General features: G+C 41.9%; 1 protein-coding gene across 1 annotated transcript; it reads left to right on the top strand.

Annotated features, from left to right (window-relative positions):
• The first annotated feature begins 6,244 nt into the window (after positions 1 to 6,244).
• LOC137250807 (uncharacterized) lies at positions 6,245 to 13,379 on the top strand. Its single transcript, XM_067784346.1, has 2 exons — positions 6,245 to 12,094; positions 12,157 to 13,379. The coding sequence occupies exon 1, from the start codon at positions 7,520 to 7,522 to the stop codon at positions 8,906 to 8,908; it is 1,389 nt and encodes a 462-aa protein (XP_067640447.1). The 5' UTR covers positions 6,245 to 7,519; the 3' UTR covers positions 8,909 to 12,094; positions 12,157 to 13,379.
• Positions 13,380 to 24,868: the final 11,489 nt, after the last annotated feature.

The following is a 24,868-nucleotide window of genomic DNA, read 5'->3' on the forward strand; positions in this document are numbered from 1 at the left end:
ATCCGTTCGGGATCCCGTCGGAATCATTGCGGGACTCTTTCGGAATCATTTGGGATCCCTTCCGGCATCATTTCTGGATGGTTTTCGGGATTTGTCCGGGATCTCGTCGGGGTCATTTGGGGACTTTTTCGGGATCATTTGGGGGCTCTTCCGGCATCATTTCTGGATGGTTTTCGGGATCCGACCGGGATCTCGTCGGGGTCATTTGGGGACTTTTTCGGGACCATTTGGGGGCTCTTCCGGCATAATTTCCGGATGGTTTTCGGGATCCGTCCGGGTTCCCGTCGGGGTCATTTCGGGACTTTTTCGCGACTAATACGGGATCATTTGGGAACCCTTTCGGCATCATTTCTGTATGGTTTTCGGGATCCGTCCGGTATCCCGTCGGGGTCATTTCGGAACTTTTTCGCGACTAATACGGGATCATTTGGGAACCCTTTCGGCATCATTTCTGAATGGTTTTCGGTATCCGTCCGGGATCCCATCAGGGTACTTTGGGGACTATTAGGTGATCATTTGGGGACTTTTCCGGCATCATTTCTGGATAATTTTCGGAATCCGTCCGGGATGCCGAAGAGGTCATTTCGGGACTATTTCGGGATCATTTGGGATACCTACCGGCATCATTTCTGGATGGTTTTTGGGATTCGTCCGGGATCCCGTCGGGGTCATTTCGGGCCTTTTTCTCCACTAATACGGGATCATTTGCGGACCCTTTCGGCATCATTTCTGGATAGTTGTCGGGATCCGTTCGGGATCCCGCCACGGTCATTTCGGGACTATTAGGGGATCATTTGAGGACCTTTCCGGCATCATTTCTGGATAGTTTTCGGAATCCTTTCGGGATCCCGTCAGGGTCATTTCGGGACTTTTTCGGGATCATTTAAGGATGGCTTTCAGGATTCGTCCGGGAACCCGTCACGGTAATTTCTGGACTTTTCCGAGACTATTTCGGGATCATTTTGGGACCTTCCCTAGATCATTTCTGGATGGATTTCGGGATCTGTCCGGGATGCCGTCAGGGTCATTTTGGGACTATTAGGTGATCATTTGAGGACATTTCCGGCATCACTTCTGGATGGTTTTCGGTATCCGTTCAGGATACCGTCGGAATATCATTTGGGATCCCTTCCGGCATCATTTCTGAATGATTTTTGGGATTCTTCCGGCATCCCGTCGGGGTCATTTCGGGACTTTTTCTCGACTAATACGGGATCATTTGCGGGCCCTTTCGGCATCATTTCTAGATAGTTGTCGGGATCCGTTCGGGATCCCGTCAGGTTCTTTTCGGAACTTCTTCGGGACTATATCGGGATCATTTCTGGATGGTTTACGGGATCCGTCCAGGATCCCTTAAGGGTCATTTCGGGACTTTTTCTCGACTAATACGGGATCATTTGCGAACCCTTTTGGCATCATTTCTGAATAGTTGTCGGGATCCGTTCGGGATCCCGTCACGGTCATTTCGGGACTATTAGGGGATCATTTGAGGACCTTTCCGGCATCATTTCTGGATAGTTTTCGGAATCCTTTCGGGATCCCGTCAGGGTCATTTCAGGACTTTTTCGGGATCATTTAAGGATGGCTTTCAGGATTCGTCCGGGAACCCGTCAGGGTCATTTTGGGACTATTAGGTGATCATTTGAGGACCTTTCCGGCATCACTTCTGGATGGTTTTCGGTATCCGTTCAGGATCCCGTCGGATTAAGTGCGGGACTTTTTCGGGATCATTTGGGGTCCCTCCCAAGATCATATCTGGATAGATTTCAGGATCCGTCCGGGATCTCGTCGGGGTCATTTGGGGACTTTTTCGGGATCATTTGCGGGCTCTTCCGGCATCATTTCTGGATGGTTTTCGGGATCCGTCCGGGATCCCGTCGGGGTTATATCGGGACTTTTTCGCGACTAATACGGGATCATTTGGGAACCTTTCGGCATCATTTCTGGATGGTTTTCGGGATCCGTCCGGGATCTCGTCGGGGTCATTTGGGGACTTTTTCGGGCTCAGTTGGGGGCTCTTCCGGCATCATTTCTGGATGGTTTTCGGGATCCGTCCGGGATCTCGTCGGGGTCATTTCGGACTTGTTCGCGACTAATACGGGATCATTTGGGAACCCTTTCGGTATCATTTCTGGATGGTTTTCGGGATCCGTCCGGGATCCCGTCGGGGTTATTTCGGGACTTTTTCGCGACTAATACGGGATCATTTGGGAACCCTTTCGGCATCATTTCTGGATGGTTTTCGGGATCCGTCCGGGATCTCGTCGGGGTCATTTGGGGGCTTTTTCGGGCTCATTTGGGGGCTCTTCCGGCATCATTTCTCGATGGTTTTCGGGATCCGTCCGGGATCTCGTCGGGGTCATTTCGGGACTTTTTCGCGACTAATACGGGATCATTTGGGAACCCTTCCGGCATCATTTCTGGATGGTTTTCGGGATCCGTCAGGGTAATTTCTGGACTTTTCCGAGACTATTTTGGGATCATTTTGGGACCTTCCCAAGATCATTTCTGGATGGATTTCGGGATCTGTCCGGGATGCCGTTAGGGTCATTTTGGGACTATTAAGTGATCATTTGAGGACCTTTCCGGCATCACTTCTGGATGGTTTTCGGTATCCGTTCAGGATCCCGTCGGAATAATTGCGGGACTTTTTCGGGATCATTTGGGGTTCCTTCCGGCATCATTTCTGAATGGTTTTTGGGATTCGTCCGGCATCCCGTCGGGGTCATTTCGGAACGTTTTCTCGACTAATACGGGATCATTTGGGGATCCTCTAGGGGTCGTTTCGTGACTTTTTCTGTATTATTTTTGGATCATTTGGGGACGCTTCCGAGATCATTTCTGGATCCGTCCGGGATGCCGTAGGAGCCATTTCGGGATTTTTTGTTACTTTTCCGGGATAGTTTTTGGACCCTTCCGGGATCATTTCTGGGTCTGTGCGGGATCCCATCTGGGTAAATTCCGCATTATTTCGGGATCATTTTGGGATCCTTCCGGAATCATTTCTGTATGGTTTTCGGGATCCGTCGTGGATCCCCTCGGGGTCATTTCGCAACTTCTTCTGGACTATGTCGGGATAATTTGGGAACCCTTCCTGGATATTTTCTGGATTGTTTTCGAGATCCGTTCGGGAGTCCGTCAGAGTCATTTCGGAAATTTTTCGGGACTATTTCGGGATAATTTTGGAACACCTTCAGGGTTCATTTCTGTGTGGTTCTCTGGATACGTCTAGAATCGTGTCGTTGTCATTTCGGGGTTTTTCGGGACTATTCCGGGAAATTTTGGAGACCCTTCCGGAGAATTTCTGGATGGTTTTCGGGATCCGTCCGCGATAGCGTGGGAGTCATTTCGTAGCTTTTTTTGGATAATTTCGGGATCATTTGGGATCCTATCAGGTTATCACCTCATTTAGTTCTTTTTTTATTCATTTACAAAAATAAAATGCTTTAGACAGAAAACAAAATTTTAAACAGATAACTTGATATGTGAATAGCCCATATATTTAAATTTATCCTTGCGGACGGGGCCGCGGGTAAAGGCTAGTCTAATATATGATGAATTTCATATCAAATCCAATATGCCTTGAACCCGACCCCCTCAGAATTTGATGAAATTTTGCATGGGGTTACATCTTACCAACTCAAACACAACCTCATTCTTAGAAATTGCATTTTCGAAAAATTGTGGGCGTGGCAAGGTATCGAAATATCCGAAAATATTAGAAAAATGACGATAATAGGTACTTTTAAAGTGTGATTACTACGGAATGGCTTTACCGATTTCAAAGATCTTCATACCATTAGAAAGGTATTGAAATAAGCTTTCAAAAAAATACACGGTAAAAATTTTTTAGTACACTGAAAACAAAATTTTTTTTAAATCAAATTTAAAACTGAAAAAACACTTCAAAGATCAAGCGATTTTGAAAAATAAAATTTTATTTTAGAAAGGTCTATTTAATATATATAACATATCTGAAAACTAAAATGGGGTTTTTCGTTTTGTTACGTGAGAGCTTAATACTCGCCTTAAAACTTAATACGTCTCGTCACCATCAAATTTGTTTCCTTACTCGCGAACGCAGTCTGACTGCGTTTACAAATCGATTGTTGCAGGTGAACGCAATTTAAGTGCGTTCGCTGTTTGACTGTCTTGGGCACTGTCTTTAAAATCGCAGCCAATACTGCGTTGCTCCCATTTCCGCCTTTTCAATCACAACCGCCGGCAGAAGCAGCACAAAAATCTCAATCCAAAAGTATTTTTCCAAACAGCGTCTAATTGAGGTGAGTTATTTAACCTAAAATGATAGTGAAGATGTAGTGTAACAAACTCATCAATATTTCAGTTGGATGTCTCTGAAATTGGGTGACAAGGAAAAAGGAGACAGTAAACGCGTCAACGTGGCAGCACCTGTAAGCAGCGCATTCACATGCCCAACGAGCCACTGCATTAGTATCCACATCAGCGCCAAGTGAGGAAAACAGGCAAAAGACCAGCAACATCGCAAAATAGCAACGAGTGAAATCCCTGCAGGAAACAAACGTTCACAACCCTATGCTAGTTGCTACAACCGATAAGTAACATTTTAGTTATAGTAAGTAGTTATTGTATGATATTTGCCATAGCGCGAAAAGTGCGCTAATAAGAGCAGTGTCCAGTGAAACGCTGGTGTAGATTATATCAGCCGAGCAAGTCTCTCATTAATCGCCAAGAGCATTATAGAAAGCTCGCTGAATTCGTTCCATAAGTGCGAAACACCGACGTGAAAGCGAGCGCGTTAGATGCTTGGATACGCTTAAGTGATTGAGGTTGAACTACTCAGTCTCGCTCAAAAAACGAGTATTGCGGGTGGCGCGCTAACGCTCAACGTAAAATTGCATGATCGGGTAATCGGAGTTGGTAGAGAGCGTCGAAGCAAATAAGCAGAGTAGCTAGAACGATTGACTGTGTAGCAGACAATTGCATGAGTAATTTAGCTTGAGCTTAGTTGGTACAAAACATGCGTGTCTACGCGCCGTGCTATCATTCTGCTGGCAAAAGAGTTCAGGCAAATTCATGCAATTTTCTGGCACACACTCAATCTCAAATATTTATAAGTTTTAAGAAAGAGGAAATGCTCGAACCTGTGAGCGCAAAGTATCACTAAAGTGGTGGTTTTAGTTTGTTTAAACAAATATAGTGCTCATGCTGACATTAGCATAACAGTTGCAGGAGCTCATCCTCAAGGCGCCTTAGGGACTTCAGATTTCGAACCCACAGTACATGTAGGCATGAATATGCACAAGCTAAAGCGGAGCAAACCGCAATCGACAATCGCCACTCTATTGCATACCGAGTGCGAAAGTAAATAACTCAATAGTGAGGACACAATAACACTTAAATTTTATTCTTTAATTCTAATTCATTAATTTAATCTTTTGGCATTAATAGTAGCATTAAGAAGCAAGTAGATCACCCATTGAAAATTCATATTGAATGCAAGGTAACATGAATTCCAGCCTGCGTATTTAGTTCATTTATTAGATATACGTATATATACATACACATGTAGGAACCAACCTCCATAAACATTTCATTTGTCAGACGTGTTTGTTATGCACGTATGTACATAGATAGAGGGAGTTAATCTCAGCTGGTCGTGGTGCGCAGGCACTGCAAGCAAATTATTTTGTAAGTACATGTATGTATGTATATGGCTTGTCAAGGTCAGTTGTGGCCGAATGAGATGTCGCTAAATTGGATGAACGGCGATGTTGAAAGAGTAATGAATGCGAGAATTCGAATTCTCTTTTTTGTATAAGCATTATCCAGTTAATTAGTTTCCATATGAAATATCAATGACTTTGTTGAATAAGCCATACGGATGAAGTATGATAGTGAGTTAAGGGGAAGTTACGTATAGAGCGAGGAAGTAGGTATGGTAATTTTAGTGAAGCGAAACACATTTGAATAAAACATTTGTAAGTGAGAAATGGATCTCTAAACGAAACGGTTGTGTGTGATGATGGGGCGGGATGTGGGTGATCGAATCGGTAAGTAGACAGACGGACGATTGGACGATAGCTGGTGTCAACGCGGATGAACACGGGCCATGGATACGTGGTGACGACGTCATGGGGATGAGGGCCGATCTTCAGTGGATGGATTTTGATGGCGGAGAACAGAGGATTCGGTTGAACACGCTTTAGAAAGGGGGGGATTGATTGAAGACTGACTACGACATTCAGGGGGGGATGCATGACTGTGGTGCACTAGTTTAGGGGTTATAGCTTTAGAGTTTTGTTAAGCAATGAGAAGCGGGTACGAGTTTTTTTCGGTTTGTTGCCGCGGTCGCAATGCAAATTCAGTGGTCTGCAAAAGAAACCCACCCCAGTCCGGCGAGCTCAGTCGCGCATACGCAAGCGTACCCGAGCGGGCCACAAGGCAATGTCTTCATGCCGTATGACCAGGGTAACAATAAGAAAATGGCGCCCAACGTGGGGCCCTCAAGCAGGGGGAATTCAAAGCAAAATTTTTTTTGGACAGCTTGTGTCCGCAGTCAAGTATTATAAGTTAGTTATATTTCGGACAGAGGTGGACATTAAAAGGGGGGTTCGTTGTTGATATCTTACTAGGCGACGATGAAAGCCTTTAACTGTGTCAACAATGATACATTCTTTGTTATGAGTTTTGATCAGCTACTGATGATTTGTTTTAGATGACGAGCTTCATGAGGTTGATCTCGGGAATAGGGAATATCAGGGTCGGCCACTGGTTATCTGAAGGAGAAATAGATATCCATGAGGTAGACTTTGTAACGAAAGAGGGTTCCGTAAGTGAAGCGGCTACTACCAGCGGGTTAAGGCCAGATGAGTATGAGGTAGCTTCCGAGGAACATTCAAGGGGAACATACCTTGTCCAACACGAGGGAGATTCAAATCCCATCGGACGGACAATGGAAAGAAGATATTATAGGAGGATAGGTAGACAATGACTTTAGACGGGTAGGAAGATTGGTCACCCCAATCCCAACGCATCACACACACGGGTTGAACATAATAATTGCTTTAAAGTATAAACGTTTCCAAGAGTAAATCATATCGCGACTAGATCATTATTTTAACTCAATCTTACCGTTACCAAAGTACGCATTGAATTCGGTAGACTTCCGCTATCGACAAACGAGACGGAGTTTGATTTTAAATATTAGCGATATTTCGATTTTGTTGAAAAGAAGAGTAACGCGCCTTCAAGTGCTCGTGTACTAGAACTATATACATTTTTTTGTTTTCGTTTTTATATTTTACTATACCCTAATTATTTGGTATATCCTTTGACTCTTGGTCTGGAGACTGATAGACATTAGAGTAAATACTTGGTCGAGACTTGCGGGTTAATCCCCAGACAATTGGATACAGCTTTTTTTTTACGGTGCCATACCGCACTAGTTTTCCTTTTATTTCTACCGCGAAGCGAAAAAGATTGCCATTTTGACGCACTAACCCACGTAAGGTCGGACAGCAGAGGTCGTCGAATCGCGATGGTCAGAAAGGGAGGCAAAAGGGGCAGGCAAGCTTCTCCGAAGTCAGCGTTAGGCCAAGGAGATGCCACGCACGCAGAGCAGCTATCCACGGGAGAAGTGGAACGCGAGGCGACAGATTCACCATCGGGACGTAGATTAACCTCGTTAGGGAATGTCACTTCACCGGGAGCGAGCGCAATAGAAAAGGTAGGGGGAGAATTGCTAGCCAAATTTGAAATGATGTTTATACAATATCAGATGGATGTCAATCGTGCCACCACAGAGGCAATACAAGATGCCATGAACACGGTGCGAAAGGACGTTAAGGGTTTAGGAGAGCGTGTTTCCAAGGTGGAAAGTAGCCGCAAGCGTGAGCTGGCAACTGCGAAGGATCAGAGAGTGGTTATCGACGCCGCTGCTACAGCCGCTGATAACGAGAAAGATGAAAGAGAAGAGGAACAAACAGTCTTTGACCAACCCGCATTCGGGGGTCGAAAGAGTGCTTCCTCTCTACAACTAAAACCCATTAATTCAGATAAGGACAAATACAAGTTTAAAATTATTAGGGACTGGGGACTCAAATTCGATGGTAGTTCCAAGTCCATACCAATTGAAAGATTTTTGTTTAGAGTGGAAACCCTGCAGAGGAGACATGGAATCTCACCGGGAGACCTATACTCTAATTTTCACTTGCTGTTGAGCGGAGCTGCCCAGGAGTGGTTCTGGATGTATATGGAAGAGAAGTCAGGAGAGGAAGGAGATGGTTTCGACAACCTCAGGGAGGCACTGCTGGATCATTTCCGCAAAGCGGATTGTGATGAAGAGATTCTGCAGGCCATGAACGAGAGAAAGCAAGATGTACGAGAGTCCTTCGATGATTTCTATACGGTCGTGAGAGGAATGGCGCTGACCATGAAGACGAAGTTGCCGGAACTGAGCCTGGTGAACTTGATGCGTAGGAACCTGAAGCCGAGGATAAAGAATCTAGTGTTCGGATGCAACATCACTACACTCAGCGAACTGAAGTCAGAATGTAGGCGCGCCGAAAAACACTTCGCCGAGTACGATCAGAAGTTCACAAAAAGGAGGGATGTCGATGAATTAGACCTGAAACGCACAGACGAGTGCAGAAACGCCAGCGAAGGAACCGCGGTGGAGGCATTTGAAAGAAAAGGGCATGCAATTAATCGAAACAAAAGCCCCGGGAAGTCATCGGACACGACGACTAAACCTAGAGCTGTCGACCATGGTTGCGACTCTCAGTTCCATGGACTGGTATGCTACAAATGCAATAAGGCAGGAGCCAAGTTTGTGGTATGCGAGAAGTGCGGACAGGAAAACTGTTCTCCTGGCGGAAGCACCGGGTCATCTTGCCAGGACAGGAGAGCCCCGGAAAACAACCAATAATCCAAAGCATTCTGAAAAGAGTGAACTCCGGACGTGAGCCCACATCGGTACGGACGCCGATCAAGACGCTACAGGAAAGGGAAAGGCAATACCGGGAGGTTCGCAGAAGGATATTCGGAATCGTAGACAAAGCGGAAGACGAATTTAGCACGGAAAGTAGCAGAAGGAAAAGAAGGAAGATCAAGAGACTGCGAGAGAGGGACGAAGAAAGGAAGACCATGAAACGGGCGATAACAGCAACGATAGTAAGAAGTGACGGAGACCGGAGACCATACGCTGAAGTTCTGGTCGGGGACATACTCATGATGGGATTATTGGACAGCGGAGCCTCAGTAAGCTGTTTAGGGGGTCCTGCTATAGGACGTTTGAAGAGGGAGAGTTTCAGATCGGTTGACGAAGAGATAAAGACAGCCGATGGGAAAGGACAAGCCATAGTAGGCAAAGTGAGGATGAAGCTGAAGTGGCGTGACAAAACAGCATACCTCGACTTGTTTCTGGTACCGAGCCTGAAACAGGAGTTGTATTTGGGTACCGATTTTTGGGAAGCGTTTGGGCTTTTGTCGGCCGTAGTGTCGGAGTTAAGCGTGGATAAAGCGGGAATGGTGGAGCTGACTCATGAGCAGGTTCTGGAGCTGGAGCGCGTGAAGTCATTGTTTCCATCATCCGCCGAGCTGGGCCTAGGGAAAACCAGCCTAATGGAGCATGTCATAGAGGTGTATGACGAGACCATTCCGGTTAAACAGCGCTATTACCCGCTGTCACCCGTGAAACAAAAGCTAGCCTATGAGGAAATAGATCGGATGCTCGAGCTCGGAGTAATCGAAGAGAGCGACAGCGCATGGAGTTCGCCGATCGTTTTGGTCCAAAAGCCAGGAAAGAACAGGCTTTGTGTAGACATGCGAAAGCTGAATGAGCGCACTAAAAAGGACGCGTATCCTACTCAGCACGTCGAGGGTATCTTGAGTCGGTTGAAGGACACGTTTTATATAACCGGAATTGATTTGAAGGATGCGTTTTGGCAAATCCCCTTGGCCAAGGAGGCGCGGGAGAAGACGGCATTCACAGTCCCGGGGCGGCCGCTTTATCACTTCAAGGTGATGCCGTTCGGGCTGTGCAATGCCAGTCAGCGACTGTGCCGGTTGATGGACCGAGTCATTCCCTCGAGGCTAAGAGAGAACGTGTTCGTCTACATTGACGATCTTCTTGTATGCTCTCCAGATTTCGGAACGCACCTGCAGCATCTTTCGGAAGTGGCGGAATGCTTATCGAAAGCCGGCCTAACGATAAACCTGTTGAAATCTAAGTTTTGCCAAAAGGAGATCAAATACTTGGGGTTCATAATCGGCCAAGGTGAGTTGAGAGCGGACCCGTTAAAAATACAAGCCATGTTGGACTTCCCGATACCAAAGACGACCAAACAGTTGAGACGATTCTTGGGCCTAACCGGATGGTACAGACGATTTTTGCCCAACTTTGCCACCACAACCGCACCTTTGACGGATTGTCTGAAGAAGAGGAATGAATTTGTGATGACAACTGAGGCCATCGCGGCCTTCGAACAGCTCAAGAGTGATTTGACATCGCCAAAGATACTCATCAACCCTGACTTCTCGAAACGGTTTTACGTGCAATGCGACGCTTCTACAACGGGCATTGGAGCTGTGCTCTTTCAGCTGGACGGGGAAGGGAATGAGCGGCCGATAGCATACATCTCCCAGAAGTTGAATGCAGCCCAGAGAAACTACACAATCACGGAGTTGGAGTGTCTGGCAGCAGTAACAGTGTGTCGGCTGGACACGGGGGCATAGCCAAGACAGTAAACCGCTTGAGAGCGAGATACTTCTGGCCAGGCATGGTTGCTTCGGTCAGAGCTTTCGTGGGTGATTGTGACGTGTGTAAGCGCAGTAAGGCGACCAATGTGATAAGCAGACCTCTTATGGGTAAACAAACGGTGACCGAAAGACCTTTCCAAAGACTCTACGTGGACTTCTGCGGACCATATCCCCGATCTCGAGAAGGAAACAGCTATGTATTTGTCGTGTTAGATCATTATTCGAAATTTCTGTTCGTCAAGCCAATGAGGAATGCTACGGCAAAGGAGGTGATTCAATATATGGAGAGAGATATTTTTCATATTTTCGGAGTGCCCGAAATAGTCCATTCGGACAATGGACGACAATTTGTGTCGGAGGCATTCAGCGATTTCCTGAAAGGTTATGGGGTTAAGCATGTTAGAACTGCCGTCTATTCCCCGCAAGCTAATGCCTCAGAAAGGATCAACAGATCATTACTAGCCATCGTCAGATCTTATATTGCGGAAAATGACCAGAGATCTTGGGACACGCACTTGTCGAGAGCTGCATTCGCACTACGTAGTGCGGTGCATGAAGCCATACAAACCGAACCGTATCGGGTCATTTTCGGGCAGACCATGGTGCAGCACGGAGAGACTTATTCGCTTTTACGCACGCTGGGAGAAATGAACGATTCGAATATGGAGATAGCCCCGAAGGATATTCGGCTTAGACTGTTACGCGACAAAATACAAAAGAACCTGAGGTCCGCGTATGAGAAGGGTCGCAAGGTATATAACACGCGCGCTAGGCCGAAAGTTTTTGCAGTAGGGCAACTTGTATACCGGAGGAGTTTTAGACAGAGCGACGCAGCAAGGGAATTCAGTGCTAAGCTAGGCCCCAAATATCTTAGAGCGGTTGTTCTTCGACGAGTGGGTCATTGTTTGTACGAACTAGCGGACATGGGAGGAAGGCTCCTCGGAGTCTTCCACGCCAAGGACCTTAAGGTATGAGCCAGGGCCATGGATTCGAGTTCGGGTAAGCCAGCAAGCACGGAAAAAGCTCACCGTTTCTCGAGCTCATCGGATCAAGCGAGGCCGATTAGCTCGCCCTGTTACGTGAGAGCTTAATACTCGCCTTAAAACTTAATACGTCTCGTCACCATCAAATTTGTTTCCTTACTCGCGAACGCAGTCTGACTGCGTTTACAAATCGATTGTTGCAGGTGAACGCAATTTAAGTGCGTTCGCTGTTTGACTGTCTTGGGCACTGTCTTTAAAATCGCAGCCAATACTGCGTTGCTCCCATTTCCGCCTTTTCAATCACAACCGCCGGCAGAAGCAGCACAAAAATCTCAATCCAAAAGTATTTTTCCAAACAGCGTCTAATTGAGGTGAGTTATTTAACCTAAAATGATAGTGAAGATGTAGTGTAACAAACTCATCAATATTTCAGTTGGATGTCTCTGAAATTGGGTGACAAGGAAGAAGGAGACAGTAAACGCGTCAACGTGGCAGCACCTGTAAGCAGCGCATACACATGCCCAACGAGCCACTGCATTAGTATCCACATCAGCGCCAAGTGCGGAAAACAGGCAAAAGACCAGCAACATCGCAAAATAGCAACGAGTGAAATCCCTGCAGGAAACAAACGTTCACAACCCTATGCTAGTTGCTACAACCGATAAGTAACATTTTAGTTATAGTAAGTAGTTATTGTATGATATTTGCCATAGCGCGAAAAGTGCGCTAATAAGAGCAGTGTCCAGTGAAACGCTGGTGTAGATTATATCAGCCGAGCAAGGCTCTCATTAATCGCCAAGAGCATTATAGAAAGCTCGCTGAATTCGTTCCATAAGTGCGAAACACCGACGTGAAAGCGAGCGCGTTAGATGCTTGGATACGCTTAAGTGATTGAGGTTGAACTACTCAGTCTCGCTCAAAAAACGAGTATTGCGGGTGGCGCGCTAACGCTCAACGTAAAATTGCATGATCGGGTAATCGGAGTTGGTAGAGAGCGTCGAAGCAAATAAGCAGAGTAGCTAGAACGATTGACTGTGTAGCAGACAATTGCATGAGTAATTTAGCTTGAGCTTAGTTGGTACAAAACATGCGTGTCTACGCGCCGTGCTATCATTCTGCTGGCAAAAGAGTTCAGGCAAATTCATGCAATTTTCTGGCACACACTCAATCTCAAATATTTATAAGTTTTAAGAAAGAGGAAATGCTCGAACCTGTGAGCGCAAAGTATCACTAAAGTGGTGGTTTTAGTTTGTTTAAACAAATATAGTGCTCATGCTGACATTAGCATAACAGTTGCAGGAGCTCATCCTCAAGGCGCCTTAGGGACTTCAGATTTCGAACCCACAGTACATGTAGGCATGAATATGCACAAGCTAAAGCGGAGCAAACCGCAATCGACAATCGCCACTCTATTGCATACCGAGTGCGAAAGTAAATAACTCAATAGTGAGGACACAATAACATTTAAATTTTATTCTTTAATTCTAATTCATTAATTTAATCTTTTGGCATTAATAGTAGCATTAAGAAGCAAGTAGATCACCCATTGAAAATTCATATTGAATGCAAGGTAACATGAATTCCAGCCTGCGTATTTAGTTCATTTATTAGATATACGTATATATACATACACATGTAGGAACCAACCTCCATAAACATTTCATTTGTCAGACGTGTTTGTTATGCACGTATGTACATAGATAGAGGGAGTTAATCTCAGCTGGTCGTGGTGCGCAGGCACCTACATGTATGTATGTATATGGCTTGTCAAGGTCAGTTGTGGCCGAATGAGATGTCGCTAAATTGGATGAACGGCGATGTTGAAAGAGTAATGAATGCGAGAATTCGAATTCTCTTTTTTGTATAAGCATTATCCAGTTAATTAGTTTCCATATGAAATATCAATGACTTTGTTGAATAAGCCATACGGATGAAGTATGATAGTGAGTTAAGGGGAAGTTACGTATAGAGCGAGGAAGTAGGTATGGTAATTTTAGTGAAGCGAAACACATTTGAATAAAACATTTGTAAGTGAGAAATGGATCTCTAAACGAAACGGTTGTGTGTGATGATGGGGCGGGATGTGGGTGATCGAATCGGTAAGTAGACAGACGGACGTTTGGACGATAGCTGGTGTCAACGCGGATGAACACGGGCCATGGATACGTGGTGACGACGTCATGGGGATGAGGGCCGATCTTCAGTGGATGGATTTTGATGGCGGAGAACAGAGGATTCGGTTGAACACGCGTTAGAAAGGGGGGATTGATTGAAGACTGACTACGACATTCAGGGGGGGATGCATGACTGTGGTGCACTAGTTTAGGGGTTATAGCTTTAGAGTTTTGTTAAGCAATGAGAAGCGGGTACGAGTTTTTTTCGGTTTGTTGCCGCGGTCGCAATGCAAATTCAGTGGTCTGCAAAAGAAACCCACCCCAGTCCGGCGAGCTCAGTCGCGCATACGCAAGCGTACCCGAGCGGACCACAAGGCAATGTCTTCATGCCGTATGACCAGGGTAACAGTTTTTTTTTTTTTAATTTATTTAAGTACATGCATCTCTTGGTTACTTTCTGATATTTTGATATCACGCGTAAACTAATCAACCGATTTCAAAAATTTTTATACCGTTAGAAAGGTATTAAAATCACCTTTTGAAAACATATACTGTAAATATTCTATATTACACTGAAAGAAAAAAAAATTTTGTATTTTTTTATAAATTTTTTTTTTCAAACTGGGAAAACACTTCAAAGACCAAGCGATTTAAAAAAATTTTTTTTTAGAAAGGTCGATTTAATATAAAAGCTAGAATGGTGTTTTTTTTTCGTTTAAAAAAATGTATAAGTAAAACCATCTCTTGTTAGCTTTTTTTTATTTTGCTATTATTGTGTGACAAAAAAGGTACCTAGCTATACTTTGGAAGTTATACAGATACAGATACTATGACTAAGTATTCTAATAGATTCGAACAAGAATCGTATTATCAAATTTTTCAGACACGCACAATAAATAGACATACACTTAATAAAGTTAATTTTTTATTTTTATTTATTTAGATTTAATATACAACTTTGCGCAGCTCATACTGCTGACTTTCGGAATATTTGCTTACTTTTAGTGATGTTTCATCTAAAGGTACAAAAGAATGGAAGCTTTGAGTTCCCGTAATAGTTTTGGCATTTTTGTATCTTGAAAGTAGCTCTTCTTTTGTTTTGTTGTATTCATATTCTATGGAGGTGTTATACGTTTGTGAAGCCCAATGATAAAGGTCCTTCGCCGTTTGAATTTGATTTTTATTTGCCATGCTCAGTAGAACGCTGATTATCAGCAATCTTGATAGCATCCTTAAGTTTAAAGCGACAACTTTCGCAAATACGGCAACGATGAATGTCGGAGACTGCTGGAAAATGTTCAGATATCAGCGCTTCTTCGTTTAAGCTAATGTTTCGAAGTTGAGAGGAACATTTTCTTGATAGCTGCACACATCTGTATTTATTAGTTGATTCCATATCAATGCCTAGTTTCGTTCTGGTCTGTGTCTATCCGTTGTGTTGTTTTTTATAGTCCATGGGTGCTGTGGCAGGTAATGTCAATCTATGTGTCCGCGGTAGGTAACGTTAATATGCGTGTGTGTGTGTGCGCGGTATTGATACGTCCGAATTGTTACCTTTTCCAAGGGTTGTTTTTGTAGGTATCTAGACATACCGCTTGTTAGCTTAGCGGTAGGTTGAAGTAGGTAGAAATCGGTGATTTTTGCCGTTTGGTAAATTTTTCGTTTTTGCTTGTTCATTGTTACGTGTTTGGTTGCTGTACCTTCTGGCTTGTGCTATTTTTTGTAAACTAGTTTTAAGGGTTCAAATATTTCGTCAGAGATAGTGTTGGTTTATTCGTTTATTATCCTGCCGTCAAATGTTTTTAACTTGTATATCTCCATGTTCTCAAGTACATTGAGCCGCCGACCTTTTCCTTGTACGTGAAGTATTCGAGCCGTTGTTTTGGTTAGCTGGGGTGCACCCCACTGGAATAAAAATTTTTTACAGTGTATTTTTCAAAAGGTGATTTTAATACCTTTCTAACGGTATACAAATTTTTGAAATCGGTTGATTAGTTTACGCGTGATAGCAAAATATCAGAAAGTAACCAAGAGATGCATTTACTTAAATAAATTAAAAAAAAAAACAAGTAAGAACGGGACTGTCTTCGGCTGTGCCGAAGACTTCATACCTTTCATGAATGGGGCTGAACAATAATCTTATCCCGTTCGTAATCTCCGAATAATCGGATGTATAAGATAAGAAATATATGGTGAACAGATCTACATACCTTAACGATTTTTAAGATAAATATAAAATAAAAAACAGGTAGGTACTTTGTGTGAGGATGCAAAGTTTCAGGTTTTTTGTGGTCTGCGTGAAAAAATACGACTACGAATCACGTATTTCAACAATATATGACGTAAACGGGACTATTTGATGAATTTTGAAGCTTCTAGCCGTAAAAAGGAGGCAAAAAATAGAGTTTATATGGGGTATATAATATATATACCACCGATCTCTATGATTTTTTCAGACAACAATATATGCTATATACGTAAGCATATGGTGAAATTTGAAGCGTCTAGCTGTTAAAAAGGGGCAGAAATTGCGCAAAGTTTCTTAACTGAACAATCGGTTGTATGAGATATATACTATATATACCACCGATCTCAATGATTTTTTCAGACAACAATATATGCTATACACGTAAGCATTTGGTAAAATTTGAAGCTTCTAGCTGTTAAAATGGGGAAGAAATTGCGCAAAGTTTCTTATCTGAACAATCGGTTGTATGGGATATATACTATATATACCACCGGTATCTATGATTTTCTCAGACAACAACATATGCTATACACGTAAGCATTTGGTGAAATTTGAACATATCTAAACGATTTTTAAGATAAATATAAAATAAAAAATAGGTAGGTAATCTGTGTGAGGATGCAAAGCTTCACGTTTTTTGTGGTCTGCATGTAGAAACTATGACTACGAATCACGTATTTCAAAAATATATGACGTAAACGTAACTATTTGATGAAATTGGATGAATTTTGAAGCTTCTAGCCGTAAAAAAGGGGTCAAAATGACAGTTTATATGAAGTATATAATATATATACCACCGATCTCTATGATTATTTCAGACAACAATATATGCTATATACGTAAGCATTTGGTGAAATTTGAAGCTTCTAGCTGTTAAAATGGGGCCGAAATCGTAAAAAAAATATATATATACTATATATACCATCATATATATATTATGTATATCACCGATCTCTATGATTTTTTGACACAACAATACATACTATATACGTAAGAAATCGGTGAAATTTGAAGCTTATAACTGTTAAAATGGGGTAGATATTGCGAAAATTTTCTTATCTGAACAATCGGTTGTATGAGATATATACTATATATACAACCGATCTCTATGATTTTTTCAGACAACAATATAGGCTATATACGTAAGCAATCAGTGAAATTTGAAGCTTATAGCTGTTAAAATGGAGTAGAAATTGCGAAAAGTTTCTTATCTGAACAATCGGTTGTATGAGATATATACTATATATACAACCGATCTCTATGATTTTTTCAGACAACAATATATGCTATATACGTAAGCAATCGGTGAAATTTGAAGCTTATAGCTGTTAAAATGGGGTAGAAATTGCGAAAAGTTTCTTATCTGAACAATCGGTTGTATGAGATATATACTATATATACAACCGATCTCTATGATTTTTTCAGACAACAATATATGCTATATACGTAAATATTCGGTGAAATTTGAAGCTTCTACCTGTTAAAATTGGGCTTAAATTTGCGAAAATATATATATATATATATACTATATATATATATTATATATACCACCATATATATACTATATATACCACCGATCTTTATGATTTTATCAGACAACAATATATGCTATATACGTAAGCATTCGTTGAAATTTGAAGCCTCTAGCTCTTAAAATAGGGCAGTAATTACGAAAAGTTCCTTATCTGAACAATCGGTTGTGGGGGATATATACTATATATACGACCGATCTCATAAATTTTTTCAGGCAACAATATGTGCAATATACCAAAGTATATGGTGAAGTTTGAAGCTGCACTTTGTTAAATTGGGTAAGATATTACAAAAATCCTCTTTTTCTGAAAAATCGGTTGTATGGAGGATATATGCTATAGTGGTCCGATCCGGTCGATTCCGACAAATGTCTAGTTTGCATACAAACAGACAGACGTACAGACGGACAGACGGACAGACGGACAGACGGACATGGCTAAATCAACTCAGCTCTTCAACCTGATTATTTCGGTATACTTAATGGTGGGTCTATCTATTTTCCTTTAAGGACTTACAATTTTCGGTTTCGTGACGAAATTAATATACCATTTCATTTTCATGAAAGGTATAAAAAAAAACCCCATTTTAGTTTTCAGATATGTTATATATATTAACTAGACCTTTCTAAAATAAAATTTTATTTTTCAAAATCGCTTGATCTTTGAAGTGTTTTTTCAGTTTTAAATTTTATTTAAAAAAAAAAATTTTTTTTTCAGTGTACTAAAAAAATTTTACAGTGTATTTTTTTGAAAGCTTATTCCAATACCTTTGTAATGGTATGAAGATCTTTGAAATCAGTACAGCCATTCCGTAGTAATCACACTTTAAAATTACCTATTATCGTCATTTTTCTAATATTTTCGGATATTTCGATACCTTGCCACGCCCACAATTTTTCGAAAATGCAATTTCTAAAAATGAGGTTGTGTTTGGGTGGGTAAGATGTAACCCCATGCAAAATTTCATCAAATTCTGTGGGTGTCGGGTTCAAAATGTACGTTTTTTTCAGCCTTTGATATGTTTTGGATGTTTGGATGTTTGTCCAGACGTTTGTCTTTGTGACTCAATCACGCAAGAACGGCTGGACCGATTTGGATGAAATTTTGCACACATATAGCCAATAGTCTAGAAGGATTTACTAGCTATATATTTTTCAAAAGGGGCGTGTTCTCCGCCCCCTAGGAACAGTTATAATTTAATTATTATATTTTTCGTCTTTGCGACTGAATCACGCCAGAATGGCTACACGGATTTTGATGAAATTTGGGACACAGACAGTAGTCTACTAGCGAAATTTTTTTCGAACATGGAAAGAGGGGTGGGGGTCCCACGACCCCTTCGAGCAATTATTTTTTAATAATTTTTACACATTATAACTACGTATACTGGCCTTCACCAATATCACAGACTCAAGGGGTCAAATAAGTCGAGGGCTTACAAAGTAAGCAGTGACACCCTCCGCCCGCCCCCTTTATTTCCCCTCTGGTGTAAAATCTATAAATTGTTATAACTCAATATAAATTTTCTCCTAAATCAATAGTTTTTGGTATCTGGTACATACAGATCGAGATCTAGACAATTTTGGAAGAATGATCAGTGGTCCTCTCCTCTACTCCCGCCATCCGCCCTCCATCAATTGTTTTTATTAGCACGCTTTTATTAGCTTTACCTGTATGTTTCTATGTAACTTTTTATTCGCTCCAATGCGCATGCTGCCTTATTAACATGGTTTTATAATTAGCTTCACCTTATTTGTAATCCCGTAAGGGTCATGTCGAGACCCTTCCGGGATCATTTCTGGATGGTTTTCGGGATCGGTCCGGGATTACGCCGGGGTAATTTCGGGACTTTTTCGGGACTATTCCGGAATCATTTCGGGACTATTTCGCGATCATTTGGGGACCCTTCCGGCATCATTTCTGGATGGTTTTCGGGCTCCGTCCGGGATCCCGTCGGGGTACTTTCGGGGTCATTTGCGTACCTTCGAGAGATAAATTCTTGATGGTTTCCGGGATCATTACGGGACTTTTTCGGGGTTATTTTATGATTTTCGGGATCCGTCCGGGATCCCGTCGCGGTAATTTCGGGACTTTTTCGGCATCATTTGGGGGCTCTTCCGGCATCATTTCTGGATGGTTTTCGGGATCCGTCCGGGATCCCGTCGGGGTCATTTGCAGACTTTTTCGCGACTAATACGGGATCATTTGGGAACCCTTTCGGCATCATTTCTGGATGGTTTTCGGGATCCGTCCGGGATCCCGTCGGGGTCATTTGCGGACTTTTTCGCGACTAATACGGGATCATTTGGGAACCCTTTCGGCATCATTTCTGGATGGCTTTCGGGACCCGTCCGGGATCCCGTCGGGGTCATTTCGGGAATTTTTCGCGACTAATACGGGATCATTTGGGAACCATTTCGGCATCATTTCTGGATGGTTTTCGGGATCCGTCCGGGATCCCATCAGGGTAATTGCGGGACTATTAGGGGGTCATTTGGGGACCTTTCCGGCATCATTTCTCGATAATTTTCGGGATCCGTCCGGGATGCCGACGAGGTTATTTCGGGACTATTTCGGGATTATTTGGGATACCTACCGGCATCATTTCTGGATGGTTTTTGGGATTCGTCCGGGATCCCGTCGGGGTCATTTCGGGACTTTTTCTCGACTAATACGGGATCATTTGCGGACCCTTTCGGCATCATTCCTGGATAGTTGTCGGGATCCGTTCGGGATCCTGTCACGGTCATTTCGGGACTATTAGGGGATCATTTGAGGACCTTTCCGGCATCATTTCTGGATAGTTTTCGGAATCCTTTCGTGATCCCGTCAGGGTCATTTCAGGACTTTTTTCGGGAGCACTTAAGGATAGCTTTCAGGATTCGTCCGGGAAACCCTCAGGGTAATTTCTGGACTTTTCCGAGACTATTTCGGGATCATTTTGGGACCTTCCTAAGATCATTTCGGGATGGATTTCGTGATCTGTCCGGTATGCCGTCAGGGTAATTTTGGGACTATTAGGTGATCATATGAGGACCTTTCCGGCATCACTTCTGGATGGTTTTCGGTATCCGTCCGGGAGCCCGTCGGGGTCATTTCGCGACTAATACGGGATCATTTGGGAACCCTTTCGGCATCATTTCTGGATGGTTTTCGGGATACATCCGGGATCTCGTCGGGTCATTTCGGGAATTTTTCGCGACTAATACGGGATCATTTGGGAACCATTTCGGCATCACTTCTGGATGGTTTTCGGTATCCGTTCAGGATCCCGTCGGAATCATTCCGGGACTTTTTCGGGATCATTTGGGGTCCCTCCCAAAATCATTTCTGGATGGGTTTCGGGATCTGTCCGGGATCCCGTCAGGGTCATTTAGGGATGCGTTCGAGATCCCATCAGGGTCATTTCGGGATTTCTTCGGGACTATATCGGGATCATTTCTGGATGGTTTACGGGATCCGTCCAGGATCCCTTAAGGGCCATTTCGGGACTATTAGGTGATCATTTGAGGACCTTTCCGGCATCACTTCTGGATGATTTTCGGTATCCATTCGGGATCCCGTCGAATCATTGCGGGACTTTTTCGGAATCGTTTGGGATCCCTTCCGGCATCATTTCTGGATGGTTTTCGTGATTTGTCCGGGATCCCGTCTGGGTTATTTCGGGACCTTTTCGGGGCTAATACGGGATCATTTGGGGATCCTCTAGGGGTCGTTTCGTGACTTTTTCTGTTTGATTTCGGGATCATTTGGGGACCCTTCCGGCATAATTTCTTGATGGTTTGCCGGATCCATCAGGGTCATTTCGGGACCATTTTGGGATCATTTGGGGACCCTTCCGAGATCATTTCTGGATCCGTCCGGGATGCCGTAGGAGCCATTTCGGGATTTTTTGTTACTTTTCCGGGATAGTTTTTGCACCCTTCCGGGATCATTTCTGGATCTGTGCGGGATCCCATCTGGGTCATTTCCGGACTATTTCGTGATCATTTTGGGATCCTTCCGGAATCATTTCTGTATGGTTTTCGCGATCCCTCCTGGATCCCCTCGGAGCCATTTCGGAACTTTTTCTGGAGTATGTCGGGATAATTTAGGGACCCTTCCTGGATATTTTCTGGATGGTTTTTGAGATCCGCCCGGGAAAACTACGACTACGAATCACGTATTTCAACAATATATGACGTAGACGTAACTATTTGATGAATTTTGAAGCTTCTAGCCGTAAAAAGGGGGCAAAAAATAGAGTTTATATGGGGTATATAATATATATACCACCGATCTCTATGATTTTTTCAGACAACAATATAAGCTATATACGTAAGCATATGGTGAAATTTGAGGCGTCTTGCTGTTAAAAAGGGGCAGAAATTGCGCAAAGTTTCTTAACTGAACAATCGGTTGTATGAGATATATACTATATATACCACCGATCTCAATGATTTTTTCAGACAACAATATATGCTATACACGTAAGCATTTGGTAAAATTTGAAGCTTCTAGCTGTTAAAATGGGGAAGAAATTGCGCAAAGTTTCTTATCTGAACAATCGGTTGTATGGGATATATACTATATATACCACCGGTATCTATGATTTTCTCAGACAACAATATATGCTATACACGTAAGCATTTGGTGAAATTTGAACATATCTAAACGATTTTTAAGATAAATATAAAATAAAAAATAGGTAGGTAATCTGTGTGAGGATGCAAAGCTTCACGTTTTTTGTGGTCTGCATGTAAAAACTATGACTACGAATCACGTATTTCAAAAATATATGACGTAAACGTAACTATTTGATGAAATTTGATGAATTTTGAAGCTTCTAGCCGTAAAAAAGGGGTCAAAATGACAGTTTATATGAAGTATATAATATATATACCACCGATCTCTATGATTATTTCAGACAACAATATATGCTATATACGTATGTATGCATTTTGTGAAATTTGAAGCTTCTAGCTGTTAAAACGGGGCAGAAATTGCGCAAAGTTTCTTATCTGAACAATCGGTTGTATGAGGTATATACTATGTATACCACCGATCTCAATGTTTTTTTTAGACATCAATATATGCTATACACGTAAGCATTTGGTGAAATTTGAAGCTTCTAGCTGTTAAAATGGGGCCGAAATCGTAAAAAAAAAATATATATACTATATATACCATCATATATATATTATGTATATCACCGATCTCTATGATTCTTTGACACAACAATACATACTATATACGTAAGAAATCGGTGAAATTTGAAGCTTATAACTGTTAAAATGGGGTAGATATTGCGAAAATTTTCTTATCTGAACAATCGGTTGTATGAGATATATACTATATATACAACCGATCTCTATGATTTTTTCAGACAACAATATATGCTATATACGTAAGCAATCAGTGAAATTTGAAGCTTATAGCTGTTAAAATGGAGTAGAAATTGCGAAAAGTTTCTTATCTGAACAATCGGTTGTATGAGATATATACTATATATACAACTGATCTCTATGATTTTTTCAGACAACAATATATGCTATATACGTAAGCAATCGGTGAAATTTGAAGCTTATAGCTGTTAAAATGGGGTAGAAATTGCGAAAAGTTTCTTATCTGAACAATCGGTGGTATGAGATATATACTATATATACAACCGATCTCTATGATTTTTTCAGACAACAATATATGCTATATACGTAAATATTCGGTGAAATTTAAAGCTTCTAGCTGTTAAAATGGGGCTTAAATTTGCGAAAATATATATATATATACTATAGATATATACTATATATACCACCATATATATACTATATATACCACCGATCTTTATGATTTTATCAGACAACAATATATGCTATATACGTAAGCATTCGTTGAAATTTGAAGCCTCTAGCTCTTAAAATAGGGCAGTAATTACGAAAAGTTCCTTATCTGAACAATCGGTTGTGGGGGATATATACTATATATACGACCGATCTCATAAATTTTTTCAGGCAACAATATGTGCAATATACCAAAGTATATGGTGAAGTTTGAAGCTGCAATCTGTTAAATTGGGTAAGATATTACAAAAATCCTCTTTTTCTGAAAAATCGGTTGTATGGAGGATATATGCTATAGTGGTCCGATCCGGTCGATTCCGACAAATGTCTAGTTTGCATACAAACAGACAGACGTACAGACGGACAGACGGACAGACGGACATGGCTAAATCAACTCAGCTCTTCAACCTGATTATTTCGGTATACTTAATGGTGGGTCTATCTATTTTCCTTTAAGGACTTACAATTTTCGGTTTCGTGACGAAATTAATATACCATTTCATTTTCATGAAAGGTATAAAAAAAAAACCCCATTTTAGTTTTCAGATATGTTATATATATTAACTAGACCTTTCTAAAATAAAATTTTATTTTTCAAAATCGCTTGATCTTTGAAGTGTTTTTTCAGTTTTAAATTTTATTTAAAAAAAAAATTTTATTTTCAGTGTACTAAAAAATTTTTACAGTGTATTTTTTTGAAAGCTTATTCCAATACCTTTGTAATGGTATGAAGATCTTTGAAATCAGTAAAGCCATTCCGTAGTAATCACACTTTAAAAGTACCTATTATCGTCATTTTTCTAATATTTTCGGATATTTCGATACCTTGCCACGCCCACAATTTTTCGAAAATGCAATTTCTAAAAATGAGGTTGTGTTTGGGTGGGTAAGATGTAACCCCATGCAAAATTTCATCAAATTCTGTGGGTATCGGGTTCAAAATGTACGTTTTTTTCAGCCTTTGATATGTTTTGGATGTTTGGATGTTTGTCCAGACGTTTGTCTTTGTGACTCAATCACGCAAGAACGGCTGGACCGATTTGGATGAAATTTTGCACACATATAGCCAATAGTCTAGAAGGATTTACCAGCTATATATTTTTCAAAAGGGGCGTGGTCTCCGCCCCCTAGGAACAGTTATAATTTAATTATTATATTTTTCGTCTTTGCGACTGAATCACGCCAGAATGGCTACACGGATTTTGATGAAATTTGGGACACAGACAGTAGTCTACTAGCGAAATTTTTTTCGAACATGGAAAGAGGGGTGGGGGTCCCACGACCCCTTCGAGCAATTATTTTTTAATAATTTTTACACATTATAACTACGTATACTGGCCTTCACCAATATCACAGACTCAAGGGGTCAAATAAGTCGAGGGCTTACAAAGTAAACAGTGACACCCTCCGCCCGCCCCCTTTATTTCCCCCTCTG

Source organism: Eurosta solidaginis, chromosome 4 (assembly GCF_040869045.1).
Source record: "Eurosta solidaginis isolate ZX-2024a chromosome 4, ASM4086904v1, whole genome shotgun sequence".
NCBI lineage: Eukaryota > Metazoa > Arthropoda > Insecta > Diptera > Tephritidae > Eurosta > Eurosta solidaginis.

Bases quoted from the DNA above. Each gene is read 5' to 3' on its own strand.
- LOC137250807 (XM_067784346.1), top strand. From the start codon at position 7,520: ATGGTCAGAAAGGGAGGCAAAAGGGGCAGGCAAGCTTCTCCGAAGTCA.